Below are 13,953 nucleotides of genomic sequence, written 5' to 3'. Positions count from 1 at the left end.
AGTATGCCTGCTGTCATCTTAAGTAGGTTAGAAGCCACATTAAAAAGACATGCCATTAGACTGGCTAACTGACTGACTTGAAATTGCTCTACTGTAGTTCTGTGTGTATATGACCAAAATGCGTTTTATTCAGATTAAATTTCTGTCTTGTGTTTGGAACCTGGCCTGTGTTATACTAAATGGATTGATGTTTCATGGTTTATAATAAAATGAGAAAAAATAAAGCCAGCTAAAGTATGCCAGTAAATCTGATGTTAGTATAAGCAGGTTAAGAAAGAGGATAGATGGTAAAGAAAAAGGGCTGAGGAGAGATATCTGAATATTCCACAGAAAATATTCATGGAAATATTCAATCTATCCATTTAGAATCCTTTTAATCAATTTTAGCAGGCACCATTAGGCACAAGGCCACTCATCGTAGGACATTCTCACTCATATGGAGCCAATTTTGAGTCATCAGTTAAACTAAACTATGTGTCAAACACATACGCACACAGACACACATGCACACGCACACGCACACACGCTCATGCGCACACACTCACTGGATTGATACTGTATGTACACTCCATACAGTGGAAAACACAGTGGGTGCTCTCAAACTGTTTCCATAACTAAAATTAGCCCAAAATAATCAAAAAATTAAATATTATTGGTTAAATAAGAAGGGATAAACATAAAGGTTAAACATAATACAAAGCAAACAAACATAAATGGAAAAAACATCTGCTGCCTGTCTAGCGTTAACTAAACATTCAAACCCTTTTCTTCCTGTTAGGCTGCTCACTTAGCTGGCCCTATATGTATCAAGCACTCCTCCTGTCACCGCTCACTTTTTGCCAGATCTTAACTTCTTCTGCTGAGTAGGCCTACTTCCCCTGACTCATCTGCCAATACAAAGCTAAAAGAGGCCACCAGGGGATGTGGGATAAAATCTACATTATACCCCACCTTGATGCCACATCTAGGGTAATCCCTTAAATAACTTTGGGGTCAGTATTACTCTCTGAAATCCCTTGGATTGACCTCCTAGAACCTCCTTTACTAGCCACAGCTACTCATTTAAAGGAGCAAACAACTGCTAGGATGTCTGACTTCCCAGATGCACACCAAGTATTCATGCATAATATACTGTTGAGGACTCCTACGCTACTAGCTTGTGGTGGTCTGGTGAGATTAATTAAAATACTTGTCATGCCTGACTATTACTCTTTAATATCTGTCTCCAATGTGACTACTCCCGGTACACTTAGGTTGAATAAGAGAGTTTATTGCATCATTGTTGGATAATATTCATCAGTATTGCCAAAGCTTATTATTATTGTGTTGGAAGGATGAGATTTTCATACTTCTTCTGGGGATCACTTCTCCCCATAATACTAGGCACCTTACTTCATCGGATAGTGTCCACGTTGGGATTTGAACCTCCTGGGTCTATGTGGCAGCGCTGCCTACCTTGCTGCCCCACATAAGTGTATATTCACAGTTTAAACTGGAACCTGTGCATGCCTACAGACAAGGCTGTCTTAATGTACTGGTACTGGCTGGGGGCCCCACGGGCACAAGGGCCCACGATGTTTCTGATGCCTATGCATGTTTCTGTTTTGCTATCAGAACAGGGGACACAGCATACTGTTTTGCCCGGGAGGCTTTTGATGCTGTTAAGACGGCTCTGCGTGTGGTGCTTTGTAGGCGTGTAGCACGGAAAATTTTTCAATATTTGATAGCATTTCTGCGGTACGTCTTGTTAATATTGTTGGGGTGAAAAATCTCAGATCTATTCTCCAGATCGTCCTCAGGCAACGTTCAAGGCCACTGGGAAGTAAAGCACTTCTCGTCTACAAGGCAGGAGCCTCACTTGGACGGGTCGCAGTCTGATGGCAGTGCACACGCAATCATTACGAACAAGTTGGATATGGGAGGAAAATCGGAGTTTCCGGAGAAATTGACACAAACACCCGTAAACTGTGAAAACTTAAAATAGTTTTTGATTTGAGTGTTGTGATAACAGTGTGCCTATTTTGTACAAGTATTGCTCTACTGACTAAAAACTGCCAGGTTGTAGTGAAGGAAAAACAAAACCAAACACTCTGGCATCCTCGAAGCTGTTGTACCGGCCACGCTGCCAGTAAGAGCGCCCGTTATCAACACTGGTCTAACGTGCACCGTACTTCTCTACTTTAACATTAAGTTGTTGTTATGTGTGTTTTAAATCAGCAACTACTTCATGGTTTCTCCAGTCCCCACACTACTTGGCAGAGCCACCCTGAGCCGCGGCCGCCCCCATTGCCTTTTCCTTCTCAGTTTTTGCACACGGCTTTAGACCGGGTGTGGCACCAACTCCCACAAGTTACTCCTTTCTCTTACTTCGTAGCTGGTAGCTTTCGAGAAGAGCTCAGCCTGCTGTTTTGACTGCCCTTGAAAAACTTCTGCTTTGTAAGTGTAACTTTTTTTTTTATATATTTTTATTTGTAATGTACATACTCAAAAACCTTTTGTTTATTAGCAGTTTAAGGAGCCTCCACACTCCCTTTATTCTTCTTATTTGTATTTCGTGATTAATGCTGCTCAAGTTCATGAGGAAATAATTACTCAACTGATTTGTCAGGGAGTAAGCAAAATCCTACGATGGTGGCAAAAAAGTCAGTACTCTGCTTGAAGCTGTTAAAAAGATAATTTCAAACAGACGATGCTCCTTTTAATGTTACATTTTTTCTTCTTTAGGTAAGGCTTTGTACTCAACGAAATGGCAACTAAAGGAGCGGTAAGTTAATTTTTGTCACATGTAGCTACACAAGAAAGTAAAGCAATAAGGAAAGTGAGAGCTTTGTCCCCAAATATTTTCTAACTTTAGCCGACCTTTATTTTGCAGAGCTGTACTATATCTGTCTCAAAATGTCATTGAATAGGACATGCAGTTTTAGGAAATAGAAAGATGGATGGTTTTCTATATTTTCTCTGACCCTTCCCTTTCTTTACGGACTGTAGTTGTAACTTTTGTTTCTCCAGTTTTCTGCCTCTTCCCATTCACTGTCTTCCAAGGTGTTATTTGCGTTTTTTTTTAGCTGACAGCCTACTCAGTCTGCGTGACTACCATTTTAAACATTACTGTATTTCTGGCTAATTTAGGCATCCTCTAAACATGAGGACAGGTTTTTAGAAAATGCTATGCTTTCTATTCTGTTTGTGTGATCTGTGCAACTCAGATATGTAAAATGCTTAAGCAGTCCTACAAAAATCATAACACTTAATAAACATTTGTTATCTTAAACATTTTCTCCAGTAAAGAGTATTATTGTACTGCAGCACCAGATGTTTAAGGAACACCCTTGCTTAAAAATGTAGTGGAAAGTTTTCTTGCAGTTACTCATAGTCATGTGAGAAAGGATTCATTTTTTCCAGATCCGTTTTTAGTCTTTGTTTTCTCTGTATTTACTGAATGAATATTATGCATGTCCCTGCCCATCCTGGCTCCATGTCTGATTATAATAATGAGTTACACCCAACATCATGGATAACTAAACTAGTAATTTTAGGGATCAGTATTAAAGAATAATATGCTTACCATAAGGGTTTTGCAGAATTCATTTTTCTTGTCTAAGTTACAGTGAGGAAAAAGGAAGGCTAAAATACATTCTGTAAGTAGTTTAATGTTTACAATTTAGGTACATTTTACTAGCAAATCTAGGTGTTAGGTTAATAAATGACTGTATATGTGTTTGAACATTGAGGACAACTTTTTAGTTGCATAAATTGTATTAACAATGTTGACTTGTTCTTTAGTTTGTCAGGTTGGATAACAAATCATCTCTGCAGGAATAGGATATACAAGTTTACACTGTTCTATTTCTACAATTAATGCACAACCCAACATTATATATAATGTATTTTTAGTATATTTTATTTACAGAAACACTGATACTTACAATTTCCCCACAAGAAAAAATTCTATTGTGTTGTGAAGCAGATCTTGTTTTTTTTTTTCTTTCTGCTCCTGCACATCACATATATTTAATACCCTAGGGAAAAAAAAGGATCTTTTGCAGCTACATTGTTGTCCATTTCATACTTTGATATTTTATATAATATGTGGTAATGCTCATAAATGTTAGTCTTTCAGATTGTTGCTGTTGATAGACAAAGGAGAATAATGTTATGGCATATAGAAGTGTTGCTTTTGTATATGATTTGCTGCTGGAGTTTGGTTTTGTTTTTAGAGCATTTTGATATTCATTAATATCAAGTGCTTTGAGCATGATGACATATAAATTAAATGTTTTATTATAATGTATGATAGCATTTTATGTACATGCACAATGAATTGTATAATAGTTGCTTGTAGGCAGGACTTTTCAGATGAATATATGCACCTACAAACATTTTATAAATTAGACAAGTTTTATTGAGAAGGCATTAAAGATATGACTATAAAATGCAATGTTTAATGAAAGAGTAAATAACTGCATTTTAGCTGCTAAGCAGATGGACATTTCTTCTTACACAAGCAGGGATTGTTTATCAGCTTGTGTTTACTTTGAGCTAACCAGGTGTTTGATGCTTAGAGAGTCTGATTCAGCTGTGGCCTGCAAGTTGCCAAGGTGGGGCATATAGGATGCTAGAGTGTTTACTTGTTACCATAGGGATCTGATTTACAATGCTGTGCAAACAGTAGTAGGGATCATCTCTGGAGGATTCTTTTAATCGGGATGAGAAATAATAAGTATGGGTTTGTTATTAGCTGGTATTGGTAAGCACTGAACAAAGTTTGCTTTCACTCAATAAAGTGTGTAATATATTTTATGTATTTTTTTAAATTATATGTCTTTAATTGGAAAGCAGTGATCATGTGTTACATCAATCCAAAAAGGTAAATTTGAAAGTTATCTAGCACAATGGTGAGACAGCTGTTACCATTATAGTTTATTTTGTCCTTTGAAATAACTGTAACCTTGAGCCACAGGTAGGAGAATCATTATTTTTAATTAATTTATACTTCCACAGTAATTTTCAGTTTTTGAAGATTGAAACAATATTTCTCTTGAATAATGGACAAGATTGATGTCAAAGCAGCCATAGTAGTTAACCAAAAATTTCAGTTTTTATTTACTCTATATTTTAGGTTTAATCTATAACAGAGTAATAAACTAGTATATTTTTAGGACCAGGCTGAAATTAATTAAATATCTATTTAAAATAATCATAACGCATATACATAGCATATAATTTTGATCTAATTACAAGTATTTAAATTGGCATTAGGATTATAGATAAATCTATAATAAAACAGTGATGTGTGAATTTGAATTATAATAAATAGTCTGGATTAACGTAAATTGCTCTAGTTTTGGGTGTTCATAAGAAATGTAATGATTTACTTTATAAGGTAGAAGAATAAATATACATGTGTCAAATATTTGAAATTTTAAAATGTGTGCATCAGTTAAAATTTCCAAATCTTTCTCTGTTTTTATAGAAATTTGTCATTTTCATCCTTTAATAGAAGTCCATAGAGGCTAGATCCCTAATAAAGGATCATTAATACAAGCTATCATCATTTTTGCAATCACTGATCTGGGTATAGTCTTAAACAATACCCCACATGCTTATTTTTGAAATCTGCCATTATTAACCTTCTGGAACTGGCTCTTAGGGGACTGGGACCACTGGTAAAGAATCAAATATCAAAAATATTATCATATTTGTTATCAGCAACCTCAAAACTAACATTAAACACCACTCCAAATGCCTATTATCAATCCCTGGTTTTTTGAAGTAACCTCTGGGGTCAGTTGATATGACATGCACAGCTTCAAATCCTTTTAATCATTTTTGTTAAAGCACCTATTAGTTTACTCTTTATCATTAGGGTGCATAAAATATGGTCTTAAAAATGGCCTGAAAATGAAGATTTTTTTTAGGGTCTAGAGGGACAAAAATAAGGGACATCCCAAAATCCTACCAGATATAGTGCAATCCACTGACTGTAGTGCTTAGCAGAATTTACTAAAAATAAGACGCATGTTAAATCTGTTTTGAATTGTAGTAATGTGACATTAATAAAATTTCTGTATAAACATTTATATAAGTGGAGAATGTGCTGTTGAAGTGCTCTCGCTGATGCCTATTTTAAATGTCCCTTTCAGTAGAGTCAAGTTAGACATTTTTGGTCTACTTCCCAAAAGCAAGAATGGTTATTGGTGAATGCTCATGTTGATTGATTGTGCAACAAGATATCCTGAGGTGGCTGTTTTGTGGAAGGTTAACACTAGAATCCCTGAAGTCTACAAAAAAGGTCGTAATGCCGGGCCACCTTACTTGGTCAGCATGCCTATGTCGATCAAATACAGGAACCTCTGCAGTCTACTTGTGACTTTAGGTTGTAGGAAGATAAGTACATACAGTAAATATAGGTAAACAACATTCAATGGTTCTATTCAATAAGGGCGCGCACAAAAAGGCGACCTTCAAAAGGGCGACCTCAATTGGGCGTGGAGAATAAAAGCGCACATAAATTAAAGCGATCTTCAAAAGGGCGACCTCAATTGAGCGCCGAATAAATGCGCGCGCAAATAAAGGAGCGCTTCAAAAGGATGACCTTCGGAGCGAATTAAATTAATTGTCCTTGTGTGGTAATGTGCCTTACTTTCATTACCTATAAGTAAATAAAATTTGTCAAGTGTCCTCTGCAGTGTTGAGAGGCATTTGTTTGGGGAAAAAATCAAAGTATAAAGAATGGAAACTTGCCTTTTCCTTTTGTATAGAATGCAGATGGACATCTTCACTGACCTTATTAGCGCCTTTTGGAGAGTGTCGCGGTAGGTCTCGTGCAGTATGGAGAGACAGCCTTGCCATTAACCGGCCGGGATGGCATTAATGGTTTTCCACTCTTGCGTGTGCCTCCTGCGACCCCATAACTCTAAAAGTGTAAAAGAAAGGGTGAAGCGTCATAATATTAGTTTACCGCGGTTTAGAAAAGGGATCCCATGTGTGAAGTTGTCTGGGCAGTAGCTCAGGGGAAGGACGTAAAAAGTTAAAAGTGCTTACTGTAACTTAAGGCAGAAGCGCAGTTGCGTCTCAAAAGCCGGCACAGCTATGCGCGCGCGCGCTGGCTGCTCGATTTAATATAGCATTTTTGCAGGGCAAGAGACGCCACTTCTCGCCGACGAGTTCTCGTCATCGCGCGGTTGTAGAGGGATGACAATGAACAGTTTAATTGGTCGGTACAAGGGCACCGATTATAAAAGGAACGCATTGCCCCAGAGCATGGTGCTTTTTTTGATTAGACCCTCTAAGAGAAAGGTACTCAGTAGGACAGTTCGGATTTACCAGACGTGACGGCTTGTGCATTGTTTTTGTAAATATTTGTTTTTGGAAAAATATCTCTGGAATACTTTTTGGTGGAGGTATTTATTTGGGTTATGGGTTTTGGTGCACTGTTTATTTTTGTATATAGTCACTATTTTTGAACATCATTTATTTACTGTTTTTGTGTGTCTTTTGCGGTATTGAACTGTGTTTTAATATATAAATTCCGCAGGACATTATTTTTGTTAAGTGCACCTGTAAATAAAACTTCTTTATTTTTAAAAACCCAACCCTTTTTGTGTCCGTGTCTCCCTGTCATCCATTATCATCCTGGTCACGCTCGGTTCCATTTACTAGACATCCAGAGTGTAGACTGGTGATTTGATTCCCACTACACGGGGTGTCACACCTTGATTATGCTAATAGACCGCATCTCGAATATCTACGTGGCATTGCACATAATCTACAGCTTCAAGTGTAACTTGCTTTCACCTTTTTATACATTCAGTCATTGCCTTTATGTAATAAATTTTCTGTAATAATTTTGTTGCGTTTGCCTTTATTCGCTGCGCCCAATTGACGTCACCCTTTTGAAGCACTCCTTTATTTGCGCGCGCATTTATTCGGCGCTCAATTGAGGTCGTCCTTTTGAAGCTCGCCTTTATTTACGCGCGCCTTTATTTGGCGCTCAATTGAGGTCGCCCTTTTGAAGATCGCTTTTATTTATGTGCGCTTTTATTCGCCGCGCCCAATTGAGGTCGCCCTTTTGAAGGTCGCCTTTATGTGCGCGCCCTTATTGACGGATACCACATTCAATGTGGCTTTTATATGAGTAACATATAAATGTTTTTTATATAAAGACCATCAAAAAACATAATCACAATCAGAACGTTGCACAATACCTTGGCAAGCTCTGTAGGCCCTGCTGTTTCATTGAAGGACGTGTGTGGCAGAATCACTGGTAGTGTGATGCCCAACCTCTTGCTGCATCTTTCACCTTTACGCCTGGTGCAGCTGCATTGTTCTTATGTGTGACTGGACGTTTCTTGCCTGGTGGGGGGGGGGGGGGGGGTTTGTGGGGTTGCTGTTATCTTTCTCCGATGTAGAACCCCCTTATCCTCATCTGAGTTCACCTATGTTATACCATGTCTTTATTTGATAACTAACAATGTCAGATCGGGGAGAGCATGAACGTGACTGGGAATATAAAAATGAATAATTAAAAAAAATTCTAACCTTTACAAGTACCATACATTTACACCGGCTGTTAAAGACTCAAATCAAATGTAACCTCTGGGGTCAGTTGATATGGCATGCACAGCTTCAAATCCTTTTAATCATTTTTGTTAAAACACCTATTAGTTTACTCTTTATCATAAGGGTGCATAAAATATGGTCTTAAAAATGGCCATATTTTTTAAATGGCCATAGTTTTTATTCTATAATAGTAATAATAAGAGCAGCTCACTACTCAAACGGTAAATGCAGGAAGGTCCTGGAATCAAAACCGCAATTTCTTGATTATGAGGCAGCAGTTACTACCTCTGCACCAGCCATGGCAACACTGTAGCCTAACCCAATTTCTTTTTCTTTGGTTATATTCTTGAATAAAAGCGCACTTGTTTTGTTGTACTTGTAGCTTTTGTGAAAGTGTTTATATGATATTTAGACTTCAGTCTTCGCACATTTTACACTTCATGTGAACATTTTGTCATTAGTACTATAACATGAAAAAAGTTTCTGTTTTAGTTGTGTTCAACATTTCTTATCTCTTTTCTTATCATTCTTGTCATCCTACATTCAGATCATTGTAGACATGGAACACACTTGAAATGCATGTGTTCCAAATAGCAATATATTATTCACTCTATACAGTTCGAAACACCTCACACCCAGATAAACAAACTTGAGCTGGGAGAACGCTTTGTGCGACATAAGCTGCATAGGTGGGGGATGGGATAGCAGGCTGCTTGCAGCCAGTGCGGATTGACACATTTGCAAAACAAAGACACTGATAAGGAGGTGTGAGGGAATTTAAGATGGCCTGGCATTGACTTTTTTCGTATGCTTCAGGGATTCTAGTGTTAATGTGCAGGCTGTTGCTAAGGCTCTGTCAGGAAGTGTTTACACGTATCAGCATTCCACACACGATTTAAACTGACCAGGCTATGCCCTTTATGTCTCGTGTCATGACACAGCTGTGTGAGAGGATTGTAATTAAACAACTGAGCACCACTGTATATCATCCACAGACGAATGGCCTAACTGAACGATTTAACAAGACTTTGAAACAGGTAATTCGGTGGGTGGCTCATGATGACCTGACCTCTTGGGACATGTTGTTGCACTTTCTCATGTTTGCCGTTTTTTCTGAATCTCCTCAGGCATCTACTGGCTTAAGTCCTTTCAAACTGTTATTTGGCTGGCAGCCAAGAGGGGTGATGGACATTTTTCAGGAAGAAGGGATAGGGATTCACACTGAAACTTAGAGGGGGAGATTTGTCAATCGGGTTGTTTCGCTTCAAGAACAAATTACAAAATTGTTCTTTATCATGGTGGAGCACCAGCAATGCGAACAGGAGGCACAAAAACATAATTGTTACAGGAAAGCAAACTTTGCACAGCTTATGCTGAGGTGAAGGGATGTGAGATCTTTGAGATCCCTACAACCCCCCAAATGCACTAGGTGCCGAAACTCTGTTAATGCAGGCAGGGATTGCTTGTCCGCTGCTGGTGCAACTGCAAGTTCACAGGCTCGCTATATAATGCATCTGTTGCCCAATGGTTGATGCGGGGAACATTTTAAAACTGGCTGCTGATTTGGCTGTGTGTTCACTATCTGTTTCTTCACTTGTGCTAGAAGTCTATTTACTCTTTTAATCTGAGAATGGAGCAAATACAGGATGACATCAGCATCATTTCATGTGGGCTGCGCTTTTGTGTGTGCTGAAGAGACAGCTTCTGTTTGTATAACTTTAAGACAACAATAAAGCTGATTTTGCCAGAAACCTGGACTCGCCTCCTTCACTCTTGTGCAAGTTTGTGACCCACACATCACAACATATACAGTATATGATGAGAGCTATAAAAAAATAATTTGTAGTATATAGATAGATAGATAGATAGATAGATAGATAGATAGATAGATAGATAGATAGATAGATAGATAGATAGATAGATAGATAGTATAATAACCTGTAGTAAATGAAAATTTACATAATACAGACTTATTAAAGAGTTTCCAAGTAACTGAGGTACAGGTCCTTAATTCTTGATCTGTTTTAGGTACTGGAGAAAGGGACATGATAATTCTGACAAATAAACAGTGTAGTGATTCTTAGTTACTGATACTATTACAGCTTGTAATACCGTACTTTAAGTTCAGAAATTAATTATACCAGGAATTCTTCTGGCCGGTGATACACATTGAAATGAGGTTATTTTTTCCTTAGTCTATGTTAATTATAGGTGATTCAAATTTCCTGTGTTAAGTAAAAGCAGATAATTTATACCTATTAAACTATAAGTTAACCCTGAACTGGACTAATTAAAGTGTTAAAAGTACATATTGTGCTCTGTTTTTATTATAAGGAAATTTTTTGCTCCTTACCTTACAGTCTGTGAAGCCCTTCGCTCAGTTTGATGCCAAACAAGATGCAGAAGCCCTGTATGGTGCGATGAAAGGCCTTGGTGAGTGCCTGAAGCTTAGTTTATCGCTGGGTGCAATACAGTAGTGCAGAAATAACAACTTTTTTAATAGCTATAATCATAATTTTCATTTTTATCAACTGAATGCTAATTTTGACTTTCAGTAAATTGATAATAAATAAAATGCCTTTAGCAGGTGATATTATTTAGTTTAGTTATCAAACTATTGGGTAGTATGTGTCTGTATGAGTAAGTTATTAACCAACATGGTGATGTTTCTTGTGGATGCTAGGGGTCGCTGTTGCCCCGTGAAACCCACCAGACAGACTTTCAAGACACATTTGTAAAAAAGCACCAAGTGGAATTTTAATATTTTTCTTCAAATACAGTGCAAAAAGCACCACACTCACCACAATTCTCCAACAATAATCAATACAAATAATCAATAACCATACAACAATCCTCCACTCCTCTCAGCAGCTCCGTCACTCTACCACCAACTCCGGCACGGTGCTTCGTATACTTAAAAGATCAAACAGCACGTATTGATTTTTGATTGTTTGCTTTTCTCTCTCTCTCTCTCTCTCTCTCTTGCTCTGACATTCTCTGCTCCTGACGGAGGGGGTGTGAGCAGAGGGGCTGTTTGCACACTGGCCTAGAGGATACGGACGGTCCTCTAAAAAATGCTGAAAGACTACCTTCACATTGCTCCCTTCCTTGCAGCTGCTTTGTCCGGCAGTGCTTCGCATACTTAAAAGCCAAACAGCCCTATTGATTTTTGATTGTTTGCTTTTCTCTCTCTCTCTCTCTCTCTGACATTCTCTGCTCCTGACATGCACTCCTTTGAAGAGAAAGATATGTTTGCATTCTTTTAATTGTGAGACAGAACTGTCATCTCTGTCTTGTCATGGAGCACAGTTTAAACTTTTGAAAAAGAGACAAATGTTTGTTTGCAGTGTTTGAATAAAGTTCCTGTCTCTCTACAACCTCCTGTGTTTCTGTGCAAATCTGTGACCCAAGCATGACAATCTAAAAATAACCATATAAACATATGGTTTCTACTTCGCGGATTTTCACCTTTCGCAGGGTGTTCTGGAACACAACCCACGCGATCGAGGAGGGATTACTGTAATGGCTGTTTTGATCATACTGCTTCAGAAGCATACTGGCATTAGAATCATTGCACGTGAAGTTGGTGAAATCTAGACCAATCTTGGAGCATGTTAGATCAACAACATTTCCTCAGTTTAATCAGTGACTCCTAGGTGCTTAAATATGAAACATGGTAACTGAGATTACAAACATATCATTCATTTAAGAATTTACCCCAAACTAAATTTAGACTATTATGCAACAAAACTAAGTATTTACAGTCTGATTTCAGACCGCTAAAATACTTGAAGCTCAGTTCCCACAAGTAAAGATTTGTGATGAATCGAGTAGTTTATTTTTCTTATTTAGTGTAATAGTTTAACACATTTATTAACTCTTTTAGGGCTAATTTTTTTTTTGTTTCTTTTCTCCCAGGGCTGAATATTTTTCCAAAAATTATTTTTTTTTAAAAAAAGAACACAAAGCAATTGAAATCAACAAAAAATATTTACTTTTGACAAATGTTACTGTCTTGCATGTTGTATGAGCCTGCATACTCTATGATTTCACATACATATCACATACATTTTACACAGCAAAGTCCTGCAAAGTCTGATCTCGCTCAAAGCAGCCAATTTCAGTCATTGCCACATTGCACTGCTTACAATATGTGTTGCTTTGGTGCCAATTTTTCAATTGTCTGTTGCTGTACTTTCTCACATATATTGTTAGTGTGTACTGTAGAGAGACAAGTCACCCATTTGCCATCGTGCCATGCCACTGCCACCAAGTTTTCTGCCCGCATGAAAACCGTATTGTCACCCCTTTTCATCTTCAGCCTGTCTGGCTTCAACTGTGAAGCCATGTGTATCCTGTTCACCCTCACTGTGCCACAAGCTCCAATTCCTGTGCTCTGTAGGTCCATTAACAATTCTGGGCATGTATAAAAATTGTCCAAATGTACACAACATGACCCAAATGTTCATAGCCCTGAAGCAGCTCCAGCACAACCTGACTTGTCAAGGGATAGTTCTCTCTTTGAAAGAAATACTTTCCTGTATATGTAATTACTTTCAGGCAGAAACCAGTGTTTGCTTCTGCCAGTACAAAATCCTTTATGCCATACTTTGTGGGCTTGTCTGGCATATATTTGCAGAAAAAAAGGTGTCCCTTTTATTTTATCACAGATTCATGCACAGACAAATCACAGCCAGGCTGATAAAATTGTTTCTATGTTGGTTCCACAATGTCAAGCAGGGGCTGAACTTTATGCATGGCGTTATAGCCTGGCTCACCCCATGGGATTTGCTTCTGTTTATTACAGAAGTGAGTACAACTTTGCGGCATCACGTACCTATCATCACGCTGCATAACCTGTCCAAAGCCACCAGGGGACAAAGCACGTTTGGACCAATGCTCCCTGAAGTTATATCACCAGTTCTGTCCCATCTCTGTTTGTAATGCCACAGCGCGCTTCATCTCATCTTTTGTTGTGGATTTCCACTTTGATAAACGAGAATGCGATGCAAGCGCAGCCCGCGATTCAAAAAATTTCTCTGCCTACCTGTTTGTCTCGTCTGACAGTAGCTGAAAAGCAGCATCAGGAGAGAGTAGCCTGAAGTAGTTCAGCAGCTGGTGATCTGTCGTGTCCAACAGCAAGCCATGCCGTCTTGTGAAGTCCGGTAGCCAGTTCGGCTCCAATGGATCAATATCTGTGTATTCCTCCCACGCGAACCTTGCTGTAGATGCATCGGCTGCGCGAATGTGCTCAGCTGGCAGCGGATCAGCTGGCGCGGCATCGGCTGGTGTCCGATCAGCTGATGCCGGCTTCTCACACTCTTGTTCGATCTCCTGATCACTGTCAATAAAATCCGATTCTGAAAAATCAGAGTCCGACTCCGCGATAAT

General features: G+C 38.5%; 1 protein-coding gene across 1 annotated transcript in view; it reads left to right on the top strand.

Moving 5' to 3' along the window:
- The first annotated feature begins 2,280 nt into the window (after positions 1-2,280).
- The window catches only part of LOC114652024 (annexin A5-like), a 58,425-nt gene continuing 46,752 nt past the window's right edge, over positions 2,281-13,953 (top strand). The window contains exons 1-3 of the mRNA XM_028802176.2: positions 2,281-2,436; positions 2,725-2,764; positions 10,923-10,995. Of these exons, the coding sequence (XP_028658009.1) occupies positions 2,747-2,764; positions 10,923-10,995 (91 nt within the window). The 5' untranslated portion in view covers positions 2,281-2,436; positions 2,725-2,746. The remainder of the gene's footprint in view (positions 2,437-2,724; positions 2,765-10,922; positions 10,996-13,953) is intronic.

Source organism: Erpetoichthys calabaricus, chromosome 5 (genome assembly GCF_900747795.2).
Source record: "Erpetoichthys calabaricus chromosome 5, fErpCal1.3, whole genome shotgun sequence".
Lineage (NCBI taxonomy): Eukaryota > Metazoa > Chordata > Cladistia > Polypteriformes > Polypteridae > Erpetoichthys > Erpetoichthys calabaricus.
Note: the sequence above shows the minus strand (reverse complement) of the source record. Positions and strands in the feature narration are given on the sequence as shown.